General features: G+C 43.9%; 1 protein-coding gene across 8 annotated transcripts in view; it reads left to right on the forward strand.

Moving 5' to 3' along the window:
- myt1lb (myelin transcription factor 1-like, b) overlaps positions 1–19,687 on the forward strand; it is a 105,439-nt gene that overhangs the window by 81,888 nt on the left and 3,864 nt on the right. For 5 of the 8 annotated variants that reach the window (XM_053844270.1, XM_053844272.1, XM_053844276.1 and 2 more), the window contains 12 exons: positions 399–489; positions 3,519–3,626; positions 4,265–4,491; positions 4,948–5,225; positions 10,050–10,277; positions 12,395–12,510; positions 13,702–13,770; positions 13,884–14,096; positions 16,618–16,839; positions 17,994–18,088; positions 18,376–18,479; positions 19,025–19,072. In XM_053844270.1, coding sequence (XP_053700245.1) covers positions 399–489; positions 3,519–3,626; positions 4,265–4,491; positions 4,948–5,225; positions 10,050–10,277; positions 12,395–12,510; positions 13,702–13,770; positions 13,884–14,096; positions 16,618–16,839; positions 17,994–18,088; positions 18,376–18,479; positions 19,025–19,072 — 1,799 coding nt within the window. The remainder of the gene's footprint in view (positions 1–398; positions 490–3,518; positions 3,627–4,264; positions 4,492–4,947; positions 5,226–10,049; positions 10,278–12,394; positions 12,511–13,701; positions 13,771–13,883; positions 14,097–16,617; positions 16,840–17,993; positions 18,089–18,375; positions 18,480–19,024; positions 19,073–19,687) is intronic. The other 3 variants (XM_053844274.1, XM_053844275.1, XM_053844277.1) reach the window with 3 other exon arrangements.

Genomic DNA, 19,687 nt, shown 5'->3' on the forward strand with positions numbered 1-19,687 from the left:
TGATTCCCCCACTTGTGTTTTGCATGACTGCTCGCAGTTGCTCGACACTCCTCCCACCCCCTCACCCCCCCCCCCAAAAACATAAAAAAAATCCTCCCTCCACTTGTGTGACTTCCAGCTCCGTCCTTCTTTGTGGAACTTAAATGGCAGTTTTTATTCATGACTGTGCATATTCCATGAATACTAATTGGAAATTGGAAGCAATATGGCGGGAAACCTCGCCTGCCCTTTCAAACGGGTGTTCATTAAAATGAAGACGGGGTCACCAGAGTTCACACAAGCTCATTTCTTAATGATGTTTATAATGTCAGGCTGCTCACAGACTAATAAAGCTCTTGCGTGATTGCGAGGGGCTCCTAACCTTCCCTGTCTTTCACTCCTCTCTTGTCCGTGCGAAGTCGTGGCTATGTATGAGAATGTTCTTAAGTGTCCTACGCCTGGCTGCACGGGACGCGGCCATGTCAATAGCAACCGAAACTCCCACAGAAGGTAAGTGGCGGCTGTGACTGAAGCCCCTCCCTCATTTTCCTCACCGTCGGATTCGCTTTGGTTTTCTGTTTCCATCACTTTTTTGTGCTTTCTATTGTCATTGTCTGCGTGTTTTCAGTGAGTGAGACATTAGAAATCCTCGACACAAGTATGTCTCACAAGCGTCTCGTGATCACCTGTTCTGAAATGACTTTTACTCTAAATGTATCAAGTCATTTTATCAAAATTTCGCCTTTCCTGTTCTGTGAACTTATTGAATTTTAAATCCAATTTTATCTCAATAAATTTGGAAGAAAAAAAATGGGAAAAAAGCAGCGTTGATAGCTGTGGGTTTGAAGCGTCTCTGGAAGGATGTAGATCAGGGAGGCAGCTTTGAGACCTGAGGGTTTGGATATATGAAGAGGAGACACAATGTTGGACCAAGGATGTTAGAGATGAAAGAAGGGAAGCTGGTAAATGAAGAGGCTAGCGTTAAAAGAGGGCAATTGATAGGCTGAAGAGGAGGACTCCCTGTGGTAGACCTTTCCAAAACAAAAGAACTGTTGTCCACAGGATCCTGGATAATGGTCAAGAGAAAGGAGAGAACAGTTGTCTTCTTCAGCTGTTAGACCAGCTCATGATCCTTCTGCAGTTGAGGCCCTGCACCTTGGAGATCACCACAGGCTACGTCGGTCTCTGTCTCAAGACCACGTCTTTCTCGAGACTTGGTCTCAATCCTCGGGACGGATTTGATTTTGGTGGTTTGGTTAGGTTTGTCTGGATGGCAAATAGAAGAATGTACATGCTAAAACCAGAGAAAGGAGCTGGACAGAATCCAGCTACAACTACAGCACCTTCGAAGTGTTCAGTACTAAGGTTGGTCTGGACACGGACTCACCTCGCTGAAGTCTTGGTCTTGGTGTGCTCTCAACTCTGTCTCTCCTCATCTAAGTCTTATCTTGTTATCGCCTGCATTTGGACTTGATCTTGTCCCTCATTTTTCTAGGTCTTGACACAGTCTCGCCCTTTAAACTCTTGATATGTCTAGGAATCAACTGCATTTAGGTTTCATCTGGTCTCAGATTTGGGGAAGTGGTTCAGTTTAGGGGTTGCTCTGGTCTTGCCCCATCTAATTTTTGGGCTTGCCTATGTCTTTGTTTGCTCTGTAGTGATGGGTTGATGAGTTATGTGAGGCTTCATGGTTCAAGTCCAAACATTTTACAGCAGACAGTGCCATCTGGTGGCCTCTGAAAATCAGGACACTGTTTCATGAAGCCTCATCTTTGCGCTGGTCTTTGTCCTTACTTGGCCTCAGGTTAGGTGGTCACCACTTCCTCGCCACCACTGCAGCAGCATGTTCCCTAAAAGGCATTAGGGCCATTCATTCAAGAAGTCCTGTTTTATATTTCAAGTTAGAGTCTAAAACTAACCAGGAATGGTTTGAATACATCGAAGGAATGCAGCAAGGATGGCTCCTGTGCTGTCCAAAAAAATAATACTAATAATAAAGTCCTTCTTGTATAACGAGACACTCGGCCATAATTCATATACAGCTGTTGAGCCGGTGCCGATTAAAATGCAGCAAATCTCACATTCCCCGGTATAAATCATTTATGAGCTCCGGGCAAAAAGTGGCATCTATCAGGTGCGGCTTCGCAGAGAGACACCGAAATAGCAGGGTCCTCATGCCAGCGCTGTCAGACAGGCAGAGGTGACGGTGAGAGAGAAGTGTCACCCGCAGCAGATGCTCGGGGAGTCGGGGCGTAGCAGCAGCCATTAGCACCTTTCTGCCACTCAGCCGCGGTGACAGCAGAGGTGCAGACCTGCGAGGACACGAGCTGTTGCTTAGTGACACGGCCATGGAGCTAAATATGCATCTAAACTTTATCCTTTATTATATTACAAAAAAAAAAGCCCTCACACATGCCAAACACTGGAGCGCACAGGTGCTGCTGGACTCCGCGCTCGCTCGGGGCCATTGTCAGAGCTGCTGAACACACCGGAGTTGACAGTGTAGATGGAGAATAATGGAGGTTAAGGATGACAACATGAACCTTTGTCACATTCGGTCAGTTAGTTGTCAGAGCCTTCTACAGTACTGCACACCAACATGTGGCAAGCAGCGTGGAAGTCGGCGCGGACGTGTGGGAAGTTGATGGCACCTCTATCTGAAACGTGATGTGCTGCCACATGGATGTGGAGAGCGCAACTCTGGAGTCGATGAGACTCTGAAAGCAGGTCAACTGCTGTATACACAAACAGACTGCTGAGTAACTTGGAATATTAATACGACTTCAGTTGTAGCCGACACACGGAGAGACCAAGACCAAACTGACTACAGACCGAACTACTGTTTTGTTCCACTGTTTTTGGGAAGTAAGAAATAATGTCTATCTGTATACTGTATGCAGTTTGTTCTCAGACGTGGTCTTTGTCTCAGTATGCTCTGGTCTCGATGCAGTCTTGACTACAGTAAGGAAAACTTGAATAGTAGCAAGTGAATTACCGGCAGGAGCGAGCAACCTTTAGCTCAAAATTCAATTAATTTTCACGCATTCTCCTTGTGCGTAGCTTTGTCAAACAGGCCTTTTTTTCATTTAAAATCCAGAAAGTTGGGAGGAATAAATGTAACAATATTGCAGTAAGATTTGAAGGTTATTACAGAGTTATTAATGATAAGGGTTATTATTCTACTTTGAAAGCATTAATTGGATTCAAAAATATTCTTAGTGTGTTAAATGACGACAAGAATAAAAACAGAAAAATCAAAGCAGCCAGATCTGAGACAACTAAAAGCAAAGTTGTGTCATATTTTGTGAGTAACTGTTGTGAGTAAGTAGTAATGTATTTTAAGAGTACAAGTTGATGCAATGCAGTTAGACATTTGTATCATGAATGTTATGTATCTCAAATGGCCTCACGTGGCCCCCGAGCCGCGCAGTACATTTGTCTCGTCGAGAAGCGTCTCCATGTTCGTATTCATGTTCGCATGTCTGTGTTTCCAAACTCAGCTCTTGTTGAGATTCCTGAGCTCTGTTTTCTTCCCCCAGTCTGTCGGGATGTCCGATTGCGGCTGCAGAGAAACTGGCCAAAGCTCAAGAGAAGCACCAGAACTGCGACGGGGTCAAGTCCAGTCAGGCATCAGACCGAGTCTTAAGGTAGTTCACGCTCCTGTTGCAGCCATAGTAAATGTTGAGTTGAATGAAAGACAACTGCTCGATGATGAATAAATCAGTCTCCATCACGTCGTCCTTTCACTCTCAAAAGAGATTCTCAGTCGTGCTTTTGTGTTTTTATTTATCTTCCTCGGCCCCCTGAGACTACTTCAAACGGCCTGCATGTTCATTTCCCCTCTCACTATTCGCAGCAAATCACTTTATTAGATTCTTTTTCTTCCCTGGAATTCGCCTTGTTTGTCACAGCAAAGGCTTTTTTTTTTTTTTTTTTGATGGTCATGAAAACGCCGGGATGAAAAGTCAAAAGTAATTGTAGGTTTCATATTTATATCTAACTGAACATCCCGTGACGCCGACTGACTTGAGTCGGGGAATGAATGAAAGAGGAGAATATTAAAAGAAGAAATGCAACACTAAATGTTTTTTAAAGAGGACACCCTTATCCATCAGCACTGATCTCGCATCAGAACATCTGAAGCATCTCCATTTTTTAATCGCAAAGTACCAACTGTCTGCCCATCCCTGTGCATCTGCCCGTCTTCAACTCATCCCCCTTTCTTCCCTTGGGCAATGTTGAGTGCTTCGGTCCAACTTCCACCCCCTGGTCATTTATTTTCCAGGCCTATGTGCTTTGTCAAACAACTGGACTATCCACAGTATGGTGACAAGAACAATGTTTCCACCAGCACGCCTCGCTCCAACCTGGCCAAGGAGCTGGAGAAGTATTCCAAGACCAGCTTCGACTACGGCGCCTTCGATAGCTCCAACAACCACCAAGTGTACGGGAAGAGGGCCATCGCACCCAAAGTTCACGGGCACAGGGACACGTCCCCCAAAGGATATGATGGTACGGACCTATTTCAGATTGAAGTCATGTTTAAAATGTAAAACTCTTTAGCATGTTAACACACGGCTACCAGGCTTATACACGTGACCATAGTTCCATTCAAGGTGGTTTAGTTTGTCTCACAAGGTCGCGGGTTTGAATCCAGGACTCCGGTTTCTTCCCCAATACAAACACGAGTGTGTGGCGTCCCCAACCACCCGCCCCAAGTCCGACAACATTCAACTCCCCTACAATCCATTCTAGAGAGGAACAGAAGCGGATGACTCGCATTTAAAGATGCATTATTTACAGCAAGCTTGTTGTCACATAGACATGGCTATACATAGTTAACTCAGATTTCTGGGCTAATGTGACATTTTTGGTTTCTATTCATAGCACAGTGAATGTCATTTAAGCGATAGTCCTTGGTAAACACATCCAAATGATGCCACGCGTCTGCTATTTTATGTCCTGCAGCCAAACGTTACTGCAAGAATTCCAGCTCGGCCAGCAGCACCACCAGCACCTACGCGCCCAGCAGCAGCAGCAGCAGCCACAGTTGCGGCGGCGGAGGCGGCGGCATGGGAGGAGGTGGCGGGAGTAGCGCCAGCAGCACCTGCAGCAAGAGCAGCTTCGACTACAGCCACGACATGGAGGCCGCGCACATGGCGGCCACGGCCATCCTCAACCTGTCCACGAGATGCAGGGAGATGCCGCACAGCATGGGAGGGAAGGCGCCTGATCTGTGCTCGCAGGTGGGAACACATCCACACCCAACACTTCTTTATCAATGAGCTCCAGTTTTTAGTACTCAAAAAAACACAAGGCAAACAGATTGATGCCTCGCTTCTGTTATAGTTGGCTGTGTTGTCGTACAATTCACTTCGATAATGACTGAAACAGTTGCACTCATGACATGGAATTCATGGAGGGTAGTGCTGCTGCCACACAAAAAGGGTTTGAATCCAACTTGAGTTTTCCATGAATCCATGGGTTGTCTGGCTTTATGTCCCCTTTGACAACCTGTCCAGGGTGTCCCCAGCTTCCCCCCCCCAGTTTGCTGGACCAGACTGCCTCCCCCTCTGATTTGATGAAATGAATGTGGCATTTTTTCTCTGTGAGGCAAAGTTTCAGTTGTTAACTGTAAACTGTACATTCGCACAGAAAGTGATTTGCATATAAAGTTAGTGAAGAGGTGCGATTACCTGCGACAAAATGTCACACTACAATAAAAGCATGAGGGATGTAGCACATTCGGGGTGTCAAGGTCACAGCTTTAGTGAATTTCAAGCGAAGTTTCGGAGCGACATTTGTTACATCAAACACTGACGAGTCGTGATGTGTTAACCAATCAGAGCCCAGATTTCACATTGACGTATGCAGTGTGGGAAAATTCATCATTAAAAAGAGGTGAAGTGGAAGAAAGCTGGTCATAGTTTGCAGGAATTTAAGACTCAGGGAGTTGACAGTGCCTCTGAAGGATCTGTTGGACCTGCATACAGTGGCGTCCAACTATGTTTTTACACTTCAACTCCAGAAAAAGGGCTGCAATTCTGCCTCTCTCATCCGCCATATTAACTTTAGACCTTCCCCCAGCAGTCTGCCCTACTTTTTTTAACACAACCTGAGAGGTGGGAGGAAGTCGCCTTGGTCTCGAGTGTCACCAAGTCGCATTTAGTCACCACTTTTTTTCTTAAAAACCTGCTGGAGAGTTCTTGAAGACGGTCATGAGCTCCTCACATTTAAACTGTAACATCTTTTTGATTCACCTCTGCGATCCCTCCATGGACAGAGATAGTATTCGCTTATCGTGTTGTGTTGAGGTTAGAGCACCATCATGTGAACAAAGTGGGGAAGCCAAAAGCCTCTCCTGATCCGACACTGCGGCCTCATACTACTGCACTCGCTTCACCTTGTCAGGACACAGATCTCCGCTGCGAGATAATCTCTGGGCCTTCCTTATTATTCCCGCGTTAGCTGTGAAAACTGACAACAGTAGGGAGATTTTGGCTGTGCGCGCCTCATGCATACCCCCACACAGACATCCCATCAAAGATCCAGGTATGTGTCTTACACTCGGGTCACAGCGGGGCAGGTTTTTATTTTCCACCTGGGGATCAGATAGGAGCAGGACGAGGCGTCGTTTGACACGGCGTGAGCCCAGTGTGTCATTTCTGAGGAGATAAGGTGACACCGTTCTGGTATTATCTGTGCCAAAGATGCCGAGCTGGAAAATGGGATCCAGAACGAGAGCGCACTGCGGCGCCCTAATGCTGGATTAATGCTAATGTTGACAGCACACGCGGCGATAAAATTGAAAATAAAGTGGGGAAGAGAGGCTCCTAAAAGGGACAAGAGAAAGGTGGAGGTGAAGAAAGCGTGGGCTGGAATAAACTTGGAAGAAACGCCTGCAGCCGCCAGGACTTCCTCTGTTCCCTAAATCATTTCATTGTCTGTCCTCCTGCTCCAAGGCGAGACAGGCAGGATGCTCTGAGGGCAGGATAGGAAGACTTCACACAGCTTTCCCCCCTTTCTCTTCATCCTCTTTCATCTCAACACCTCAGCTCGTGGCACGCAGCGTTCCTCCCCGTGTTTGATGAACCTGCACACACACACACACATTCATTCTCCCTTTTTTTTTTTAAAGCTAAGCGACACTTTCTTTCTTTCAAAGACATCTGTCCATTCAATGCTTTATTGACTGAGATTTTTTTTGAAGGGATTACAGTTCTGTTTAGTCCTGAGATGGAGATTCCGCAATTGATAATACATTTTAAAAATAATAATTTTATTTTTTTTAATTTTTTTGGGGGGGACAAACTATATTTCAAATATCATATCCTTTAAAATAAAAAAATAAAAATAATGACATCATGAAAATGCCTACATTTAATAAATTGCTTATTTTTTGTGGGTTTTTTTTTGTTCATTGCTATCATGAAAAGGTGGTCATCCAGGCTTTCTAAATTTCTTTTTCGATACCAATAGAATTGTCTCTCACCGAGTGAGTCTCTTCTTGGGGTCAGTACAGTAGATTTGTGCTGCGATGGACCTCCTGCTTCTTCAACCCATGGCAACACTACAGCCCAGTACTCATAAAAAACGCACTTTTAACAAAGCAAAGAGAAACTGAGTTAAATAGTGAGCCAACTATTCATGAAAGGCGGTTTTTTTTAAGACTGCAATAGGTGGGCAGAAGTAATTTCCCTCAAATTAGCAAGTGACCTCTTGCTCTGCGGCCTCCTTCCTCGCAGCATTACCATGGCGACGCGGGTCAGGGGTTTCCAGAGGAGACAGGAAAGATGCATTCTAATGAAGGAGGTGTGGCGCATCCTCACACATCATCCTCATTAATTTGATATGATGGGGTGGGTCGCGCTAATTGGGCGGTGACATGCAACGCAATTGCTGACAAGGAGGGGGCAGTTCATCCGGCATATTCATGAGATGACTCACGGTGATGCATGCACTTGTAGATTATCCCCTCTATCTTGTTTCAGCCACCTAAAACCACAGATAAACTCAGCATTAGCCTGTATTTGACAGAGTTGTTTTCTCCAACAGTATCAGATCCAATTTGTGTTTAGCACCTTCACGTTCCTCGTATTGTTACTGGCTCTTTTATCGTCCATTCATTCGCTGATGAATGACATCTCCGCAGAATAATAAAGCAGAGGTGTTTATTTTATCGCCTCCTCGTGGAAGTCGGGAGTGGCATTCGTGCCGAGTTCCGAATGTATCACCTCGTGCCAGTGAGTCAGAGCGCGTCACAGGGGTTTTGGCATCAGACACCATCCTTCCCTCGGGACACTGTCGGTCAGAATCAGCATTAAACCGGGTTATCCTGCTCGTGAAGGCGAGCCTGGAGGAATGAGGCGGACAGGGGAGATGAGATGAAGGAGTCCAGAGAGATAATAAGTGGAGGACCAGAAGAATTCCAGGGTGCGTTGTTTGTTTACAGCTCTCATTCCTGAAGTGAATAAGTGCAAATCATGATGTCAATTCACCATCAGCTTGAAATGTTGGGCCTCAGTTGTCTTGGTGTCAAACACGGCATACTGATGTATCGCTTTGTGAAGGTCCAAAAAGACAAGGTGAATTCCTTATTCAGCAAATTCATTTTTGTCCATTTCTCAGTTAAATATTTAAGTCATTGCCATTAGCAACTTTTGTTATTTTGACCGCAACTGCTTTCATCCGATGGAATCTTCAGTCGATTTTAGATCACGTTATTGACGAAAATTGATAAAGTCGTGGTAGTTGTGACATTCAGGTGCAGCGGGTAAACTAATAGTCCAGACTTTCATGAAACAAAATTAATCTCAGCCCAAAAAAGGGAGGGTCCAACACGTCTGAAGCAAACACTTGAGTTCCTGTGGCATCTCCACAGTGGAAGTAGCAGGTGACCTGGAGTAATACTATGCAGTACAATGAGAACGCTTAGCAGAACTGTGTCCAGCATCATCACTTGATAATCCAGCATCATCTATGACCGTTCTATCCATTTGTGGCTGGCATGTCCTGGTCACTATGCAGTTTCCAGCCACAATTTTTACGTTTTCATGATCAATAACGTTTTAAATGCTATTTTACTACACATTGTAAATCAATACCATGTATGGTTTATAGTTGTCATTGCAGTAGTGTCTGTAGGGACTAGAGTCATGGTTCAGGACTGAACAGATTGATACCAAAAATAGAACAATTGGGATGTCGGGTCCAGTTCTGCTGTCACCATGGAGGAACTGCAAAAGCTTCAGCACCGCTGGGTTCAGTATGGAGTCTGTCATCTGACTGCATGATTCTGGACTTAACTGTTCTAGAAACCAGTGTTTGACAACTGAAGGAAGCTAGGCTACGTTTGACTCACCTGTGGGCACACCCGGGTCACCAAGCCTGTGGCAGGATGACAGCTGAGGGTGACCCTAAACATGGCGCGATGCTTCTCCCCTTGTGAACTCCGATGACAAACTAACTCTGGAGACTCCACCCAACATCAATGCTGTAACTCTGACTCCGATGCAGAGTCTCTCCCTGTGACGGAAACAGCTCTCTATTTCATCCTTTATTTTTGGATTTCACAGCAGTGGAGTTCCTCTAGTGCCACTGCCGCCCGTCACACTGTCGCCCCCTAACCCTCTGTCCCTGCACTCTGCCCCTCCCCTCCCTGCGATGTCTGCTCACATCACATCAGACAACACACAAAATCATACACGCACACGCCCTTCTGCACAGCATCCAGGAGGACTCACACAACATGGTGGGATGGAGGGAAAGAGAGAGAGATGAAGAGAAAGGAGCAGGCTCACAGAGGGGTGTCTTATACAATTGTGCGCTAAGGGTATTCCGACACGTGTGAGCGGCTGTTTAAGTATTATTACTGCACCTGCTTATCATTAATGTTTTGTTCAAGAATATGAATGTTCAACTGCCATTTAATCCAAAGTCTCTCTCTTCTTTATCCTTTCTCTCCATCTGTGCCTCCATGTGTTCTCCTTTTACCCTTCACCACCTGACTCACACTCCACTCGACCCACATACACTGACCCGACTTGACCCGCGCACGCACCATCTTCCAGAGCCCCGGTCTAGATGTTGATGAGAACGGTACTTTGGACCTGAGTATGACCAAGCGTCTGTGCAGCGTCGGAGGGGATTCGGTTCTCACCCCTCTAGAGCCCATGTCCCCCCAGAGGCAAGCCGCCCTGCTGGGCTCCCGCTGCTACAGCATGGGGGACACGGCCGACTGTTGGGACCTGCCCGTAGACTACACAAAGATCAAACACATAGACGAGGACGATAAAGAGGTAAAGCAAGGCCAGTCGGGATGATACCTGTCAATGTGTGCTCCCTCATGTACGTGACGTTCAGCTCGGCGAGGGGTGAACACACCTTTGTTTGTGGCGCTCAATGCCAAGAGCGACAGTGGCTCACCATTTGTGGGGGTGGGTGAAAAAATGTGCAAGAAAAAAACAAAACATGTTTCTATATCAGATCTTTATATCGGATCCCTTCCATTCAAGACTGGTGGAAAGAAATCAATTTGCTGGAAAAAAATCAATGTATTATTTATTTATTTATAAGATCAGAAAATTATGAACTAACATGCATAAAAAAACATATGAATATGGACATTTTTTGTCCAAAATTGCTGAGTTACTTTGAAGAATACAACTGCAGGGGTGGAAAATTGCATTTTCCTCAGGAGCCACATTGCATACTGAGGGAACACAACAACGGAATAACAGAACAGAAGAACGGAAGGAATCAAAAGAAAAAGAAAAAAAAAGCAAGGTTATTATGTGTTATTAATAAACTACATAAAACACATTCTACTTAAAGATTCTTGCGTCGTGTGAATTTCGAAATATATTTTCAATTCCATTGTATTTTGAGGGACTAAACACAAATAAAATAAAACAGGTATATTAGAGTTGAACTCACAATGAACAAACAAAAAAAATAGTTTCAGTTTCACAGTTTTACTCTGACTCCAGAAGGGCCACGTAATTACAGTCAAAGGGCCACAGGAGGCCCCGAGGCCGCACCTTTACCAGGTCTGTTCTAGTCTGATAAATACGTGAATACACACTCTGAAAAGATGGAAAAAAGTCATGATAAAAACAGGAGCATTTCAGAGATATAACAAAATATACTCTAAATATAAGCAGTCCTGCTTGTATTCATGTTGGTAATTAAATTCATAACCCCCTAAATTGAAAATAAGAAATATGCTTCGCATAACTCACATTTTAATTAATGTATTACTCATTATTATCCACTCTTTTATGATGGAGTTTTATGCTTTAAGATACGCACTAGTTATACAGAATTTTCTTGACATTATATGCATCTATTGCGAGAGAGTTTGATGACTTTAAGTTAAAATTCAATCAATAAAAGATGGTTGGAGTAAAGCTCCAAGTATTTGGGGGTTTTGCCGCTCGTCGTTGATTCAACACGGTGTGTCCAAGTCAAACATTTGCTCTGACTGTCTCTTCGTTCCCGCCTCCTCCAGTCTGACGCTCGGTGATAATTGAAATCATGAGAAAATCATATTTAAGAGCTTTTCTGGCGGGGGGGGCAGGGGGGAAGCATCCTTCTGCATGTTAATGGATGTCAGCGTTTAGCTATGTGCTGTGTTTGTGTCGTGCACCCCACATGCTGCCTTTCTGTTTTTACATTTCGCTCCTCACCAAAATGAATTATGCAAAGCAGCACCTTGGGAGAGAATCGGAATAGCTCATCTCATCAAAGAACTGCTGGAAATCAATGCACCACTGCTGGGTGCATCTGTCGGCGTGCACAGGCATATGCTCGTGCACTCTTTATGTGTTGTGCGAGAGCATGTCTCGGGACTGTCTGTTCCCTTGTCTCCATGAAAGTGGCAGGCATGCGTGTGTGTGTATACTGTATATATACAATGATCAATATAATAAATAAATATATATATATATATATATATATATATATATATATATATATATGTGCTCCATTCCTCGCCTACTTTCTGCTATATATATATATATATGTGTGTGTGTGTATGCATGTGTCATTCCCCTGCCTGCCTGTCTGCCTCTCAGCCTGGGCTCCTTTAATTGGAGGAGCTGGCTGGCTGACCCAGCAGACACTCTCACAGACAGCTTGAGCGCTGGATAATTTGGGCTGTATCTGGACCTGTCTCTTTATGGGCATTACTGTACGTACACTGCGGGCAGGGAAGAAAGGAAAAAGAGGATTTGCATCAACAGCCGCTGTGGCCCCACTGCATGCACTGCAGACAAAGCTTTTAAACCAGCAGTGGCAGAGGCTCTACACCACAGCGCCATCTACGGATAAAAGGGGGGAATTGCAGCCGGTTCTTTGTGTGGAATAAATGTGGTGTTATTTAAAGGATCTTTGCTCACAGATTTCTCTCCATCAGGATGACCTGGATCCCTTCCATGACCTGCTGGACGACCGCGCTTACACTGAGGTCAACATGCCCAGCCCCAAACCCAAGTACAGCCAGTGCAAGGAGAGCAAGAAGGACCTGATAGCGTAAGGGCTCCACATCTCTTCTACATCTGTCCGTACTGTACCCCGCTCTTATGCTACTGGAGCACGACATGATAATTCCAGTTCCAAATGTTTCAGGGTTTTATTCAGTGAAGGTTTTGATACAATACTTCTTAGCGCATTTTTGGGGGTCTATTGAGGACCCCTTATCTGAGTGTACTGATCAATTCAGAAAATTATTTCTTGGTCCTGTTATTAAAGCATTTAAAAGTGAATAACTACAAAGTTTTTCATCACCCCCATAAGGAACTGCAACAGTTATAGCTCCACATCAGGTGAACTGACACTTTAAATAAGTGTGTCAACTGCTTGGGAATTTTTCACAAAGCTGTTTCGCATGAAAATAAATGGAAATCTAGAGGCGAGGCGACTCTTAATTCCAACTTTTCAAAAAGCCATCTCAATCAAGGCGAAGACGACGGAAGTAATTTGATGTAAATTAAGCGGAACATTGTGTATTGTAATTCCAAACACCCCCGTTAAACTTGTTCAGGATTAAGGCTCTTTGGTTGTTTGCATCTTGTTCTTCGCCTCTGCTGTTCGCCATGTTTATGAAACATCCTCCTCTGGTTTTAAGCTTTGGCTTCCTGTTGATTTGTTCTTTTTACAGCCTCTGTTTCACATTTAGTAGTCAAATCTAAGCAAAAACTGTTTTAAATCGTGAGCACAGTTGCAGACTGTGAAGCTAGAAACAGCAGAAAAGCTCTCTTTATGTTTGCATTACACTGTGGGCTCATATATCTGTCTATCTGGTGACAGGTGCCCCACAATCTCGCCTCACACCGAAGGCGTGACTCACTTTTCTGCAGGCTGACTCTCAGATTCATTTTCCCTTGTAGTTCTCTCCTTACTGGGACGGGACTCAAACTTTTTAGTCGCACTAAAATCTCACTATTCATCCAGGAAACCTCTGATTTAACTCCTTTAACATGAACGGATTAGAACACGGGTTCAAACAAGACAAGCTTCTAGCTTCAATAAACAGAGCAGCTTGTAAGAATAGGTGGCGAATCAAAGTGTGTTTGAAGTTCACTGATCATGACTCCCATTAGAGGGAGCAGTGTTATGGTAGGATATGAACATCAGAAATGACTTCACCGCTCCAATACTTTGTGTCTGTTTGCCCAAGTTTAACGGCTCCTGACGTTCCTCTGTTGTGTCGGTGTGTTCCAGTCTCTCAGGTTGTCCCTTAGCAGACAAAAGCATCCGAAGCATGCTGGCCAACAACGCGCAAGAGCTCAAGTAAGGCGTGTGATGAGTCACCTTCGTGGTTTCAAGATTGATCTGTCGTCGTCCCGTTCCCCAACACTGTTTCCCCGAAGACCCTGAGCCCTTTGTTGTGTTTTCTGCCCCAGGTGCCCGACACCAGGGTGCGACGGTTCTGGACATATCACTGGCAACTACGCCTCTCACAGAAGGTGCCCACATTTTGACACGGCTCCTGTCTTCTCTCAGGGTTTTAACTGGCTGTCTTCCTTCTACAGTCTCTCAGGGTGTCCAAGAGCCAGAAAGAGTGGGATCAAGATCATCCACAGCAAAGAGAACAAGGAGGACCAGGAGCCTATCAGGTATTCTGACCTCACAAGTTTCATGGTCAAATCACAGTGTTGGTATTGGGTTGGGAAATTCCGACCAGTGACATGGAGGATTGTGTAGCAGATTCTCCAAAGGAAAGTTTTAAAGCCCAAAGTTTTAAAGCTCAGAAAGTGCTGAATGATGTGTTCAAGTTAGTTCTGAAGTTTCACTCAAACTTGAAGTTTCACTCAAAAACAGATATTTCTTTTATGCTTGGTCAATATATTGTTTTAAATTCACGGGACTAAATATTTCACATACATTGTCAGATAATTATTAAATTATTTTTACATTTTATTGAATAGTGGTCTATATAATAGTAATAACCATAATAATAAATAAATAAGGTCTCAACTTTCTAAAAATGCATAGCTTTTTATTTATTGCCATTTTTTGGGTCATACTTTAGATTAGGGAACATATTTTACCATTAATAAACAACGTATTTATGTGTGTTAGCAGCTTATTGGCCTGCAATGAATCGTTCTAAACTGCTTATTAGTGTCTTGTTATGCCTGATTCCATTTCATCCAGAATTAGTCAACAAGATTTTGCTGTAAACAACACCATAATAACTGATTATTGATGATAAATAAGCACATAATGAGTTTATAAATAGTTAATATGTGTTCCCCAATATAAATTGTTACCATTTTTTGACAAATTCTTTATAAGTCGGTAGATAACTTTGATCGACTTCTGTTGTATCGTCACATATTTTTAGTTTTTTGTCATATATTCCTGATGGAATCATTTTCATGTTTGGTTTCTTTGCTTGTATATATATTTGTATATATATTTTTACATTTAAAAACAGGTCTAAAATGGCGATGTAATAGCCTTATATTATTTGCACCAACTCCGTGTCTGGCTCGGTCTCGCTCAGACACCATGATGAATGTGTGAGAGATTTAAAGTTTCCTTGCTGGATGAAGGTGCAGGGGAAGCTTCAGAAGTGCAGTTTAGAGCAGAGAGATTGTGCAGTCTCTGGTGAAATCCCGGAGACGCACAGGTAGGAAGAGAGAGCGAGACCGAGAAGAGAGATTGATTGGACTACCTAAATCCCTCAATGGACTTTTTTGGCCTGCAGCCGCATTGATTTCTCTGGTGGTGCAGAGCACAAACAACACACTTAGCCTTTCTTAAATTCATCATTCTGTCGGAGGATGGATATGCAGGGTAATGCTGTCAAAATGAGGGGATGTGTGTTTGTAAATTAAATGCAGCCACAATGTGAGACAGAGAGCCTGCTTCTATAAATATACCGCTGTGCTGACCAGCCAGCTGTGTGAGCTGCAACCGTAGTTTTTGTTTGTTTACACGGCGACAGCAGATAACAGAAACGCACTTAATGCGATTCAGCTCCTAACTGTCGGCTGAATTTCAGCTGCTGCAGTGCAATGTGGGTTTTAGATTGAGAGCTATTACTAGCAAGGTATTATAAGAAGTATGATATGATATAATAGAAGGGAATCTGGCATGCCAGGGGCCTCCAGCTATAGCAGGAGACTCTGGACTCAGTTGGAGATTGAATGGAGTCTGTGCCAGATCAACAGATACACATTTGAAGATAAGATGAGTGAGTGTTTGGAAGTCTTAAACCAGTTGAGCCTTGAAAACAGAGGTCTCGAACCGGTCCTCAGAGGGCCACCGTGGCTGCAGGATTTTCTTTCAGCCTCTTCGGTTGGAAGAAGAACCCGCACTCACTGGGTCGGTTTGAGCCTCTGCTCTAAAACAAAGAATGATTTTGGGGACTAAAACTGTTAAGACAATTAAAGATCCTCTGTGAAAACACCTGAGAATGAAGAGTTGAGATCAATAAAAAGAGAAATAAAGACACGATTTCATTCTAGAATTTTTTTATTTTTAGATTTGCAGTAGTAACAAAGACAAATTGACAATTACATTGTGCTCACCTTTTGTAATATTCCCTCTCAATGTCACTTTTAATTATTTATATTCATGTAATGGCGATAATATATTTTTTTATTATTTATCATTATATCCTAAATATACCTTTAAATCATTTTAAAAAAGTGTAAGTTGGGCGACAGAAAATGCAGTTAGCAATATGTTGGTGAAATTTGTGTAAGCTCTTTATAGTGAACTGAATATACATGAAAGTCAATAGAAGGTTCCAGAGTCCAAAAACACGAATGATGCTAACAGAACTAGAGCACAACATGAATGCTAATGGTGGCCAATGTTTTAAAAGTCAGAAGGTATGTGGTGAGTTATTAACCAGAGGGAAAGCTGCAAGGGGCGAAGCTATATTAAGATATAATCTCATCCATAAGCTATGAAGCTACCTACTGTTGTTAACTGTTAACAAGCCGGGAAGAGGTCTGAGCATTTTTTGGCACTGAAGGCGAGTGTCAGGACAGATGATGAAGGACGGATGAGAGTTGGATTCACGGGCCAATAAAAGTGATGGCAAATCTTTAACTGGTGTGAAGAAGAAGAAATAAAGAGGGATCAATAAACCTGACCAGCGTTTGATTTTATCGCCTTCAGGTGTCCGGTTCCAGGCTGCGATGGCCAAGGTCACGTGACGGGGAAGTACGCCTCCCACAGAAGCGCGTCGGGATGTCCCATAGCAGCCAAGAGGCAAAAAGACGGGTATCTGAACGGGATCCAGTTCACATGGAAGTCCGGAAAGACGGAGGGGATGTCGTGCCCCACGCCGGGCTGCGACGGCTCGGGTCACGTCAGTGGGAGCTTCCTGACGCATCGCAGGTGGGCCCGTGTTGCTGCAGAAAAAACTAGAACCTCTCCTAAAGATCGCTGAAGGTCAATATAGAATGACACAAATTCACAGTTACATGACGTGCACTCATGCTGAACTCAAACCATTTCATTTAGAATCGACGAAAACTACAGTACCTTCCTGAGCGATGTATTTTACAACATGACAAAAGGTGCGAGTGTTCATTGAATCCTGGAGACAATACACAAAGACCAAGACTGAGAGAGCGACAGAGCTGCGTTCAGGACACCCCACAAAGACAGACCAAATCACATCCTGTAAGATCGGTTCCTCTTGGGTTTCCCCCTGAATATGGGCCAAAATAACTGACCCAACCCAGACCATGTGCAACAAGACATCACAGCCTAAGTCGTCACTTTCAAACGCAGCTTTGGTGCCAATAAATTGGTCAACGAAAACAAACTTTTCTATAGTTCTGGAGTCCTCTTTTCTTGTACTTCATCGTTGTAATGGGCCACGACCCAACCAGCAATGCTAGACACCCGGCATCAGTGAAACATCAGGTCCCTCACGCTACCTACTGTACGCTCCATTGTCACCGCCCTCATGCTTCCCAAAACCGTACACATTTCTGCCCCATGTGCTATAGTCACAACACAAAACAGGCCGAGACAAATGGAACCGGTTTCTGAAGAACCTGTGCCGAACCTAGGAACCTGGAACACTGTGGGAAGCAATGATTTCCTATATACTGTGAGGTGCTGTCAGGCCAGAACACTGTAGGACAAATCAAATACTGTATATTCTTAAATATAACTTGTCTTTTCTTAGTTAAACTTTATAAAATAAGGGAAATTTTAATTACATTATCACATTACATTCTTTAAATATGTTGTTTGATTTTATCATTTCATTTTATTTAAAGATTCTCAGAATAACTCATAAATATTGGAAGATTTTTTTGAAGTAGTCAATATATAGATTACAGAACTATTGGTAAATATATGATTTTAGAGAAAAGGCACTTTGTTACATGATATTTTCGTCAGAATTTTTATTTTTTTATTCATTTTTAGATACAAAGATAGTGTAAAAATGGCAGTTACTCATTGAATGTGTTGCATTTTGAAATCAAAGTGGACTTGTGGTTTTGCTCTGACCTCAGTCCTCTGTTCTCCCACAGTCTGTCCGGTTGTCCACGCGCCACCTCTGCCATGAGGAAAGCTCGGCTCTCCGGGGTGGAGATGCTGACAATAAAGCAGCAGCGCTCCACAAACGGTAACTACAGCCTTCCCTCTGCAACACAACAGAAGTGGAGCGAAAACCAAACAGAACATACAGTAAACCCTCTGGTTCACTGCCTGTCTGATGTCACCAGGTTGTGGCTCTCCTCCCGAGCCGGACTTCATCTCATAAGCGGATGTGACATGATCTTAATGCGATTTGTCTGAGATTGTCGAGCAGAATGACCTTTGCTAGTCCGCCTGCAGAAGTGACCAGTTCGGCGTCCGCACATGTGTCGCTTTCAATCGTCACGCCGTCTAATGAGTCGCCCTCTTCCGCAGGACTGGAGCACGAAGACGACATGAAGCAGCTGGACGACGAAATCAAAGATTTAAGTGAAACCAATTCGCAGGTGGAGGCCGACATGATCAAGCTCAGAACGCAGGTGAAGCTCGAACGTGTGTGAAGACTCGGGTTCCAATCAGAGGGGCCATTTTTGGGGGGGGGCCGACCCACGAGTTGTGGACCGCCGCAGGAAACAGCGGTTCTGAGGCTTCATGAAACCTGAGTTTCAGAGCTCAGTGGGTGGCGCTTCTGTTTTGAAAAAGCTTTAAGATTTAAGAACAACATTCAAGAGCCGACAGTACCATCTAGTGGGCTCTGGAAATGAATACAGGGGACCATGAAGCCCCACAAGTCAGTCCATTACTAAATAGTGATGAAATTAATCGATAAATATGAGAATAAATCCTTCAGTCAAAAACACACAAAAGCAGTTAATCTTAGTTTTAATTATTTATTTATTTTATGAGAGTAAAAAAATGTGATTTTATTTGTAGTGCTGTGTAATGCTTTTCTTATTTATTTTGAATTTTTAAATTTGTATTTTTTGGTTATTTTTATTAATTTTTTTTTTTAAATCGTGATCTGAATCTGAACACAGCCCTCCAGCCTTGCCGCCCTGTAACACCTCCGTCCTCCTCTCCTCAGATCACCACCATGGAGTCCAGCCTGAAGTCCATAGAGGATGAAAACAAGGTGATTGAACAGCAAAATGAATCTCTGCTGCATGAGCTGGCCGACCTCAGCCAGTCACTGATTAACAGTTTAGCTAATGTCCAGCTCCCTCATATGGTAAGGGCCATCGGGAACGGCGAGCCCATGGCGAACTAGCACAGTGTGCATGCTCCATCCTAAAATGTGCAGCACGGCTTGTCTGTCCAAACTGTGAGAGGGAGTTGTGAAAGGACTGCCGCGCTTTTCCTGCCAAATCTCCTGCCTATATTCACTGACACGCCTGCATGGAGATGAAGGAGTATGTTCCACCACACTTGGGAGTTTAACTGTGTGTCTCATGTCAGCTTCCATCCTCATGAATAACTTCTTCCTGCTATAGATACTTTAACTGAGCGCTCTTCTGTTCTTGTGAGATTTTTTTCCGTAATTATTTCCGGTATTTTCGTCCCTCTTTAACAAACTTGTTTGTAGATGACACGTTGTTCTATTGACGGTGGGGAGGATCTAAAACCTGAGAAGGCAGTGGAGAGAATGAAAGTGGTTAAGATCTTGCTGAAATGTTGAACAAGTCTCAGATGGTTATACAGGCTGTGCCATGCATTTCTGGTGAAGGTGGTTCAGAAGCAGGTGGACACT

This window comes from Synchiropus splendidus, chromosome 16 (assembly GCF_027744825.2).
Source record: "Synchiropus splendidus isolate RoL2022-P1 chromosome 16, RoL_Sspl_1.0, whole genome shotgun sequence".
Taxonomy (NCBI): Eukaryota; Metazoa; Chordata; class Actinopteri; order Syngnathiformes; family Callionymidae; genus Synchiropus; species Synchiropus splendidus.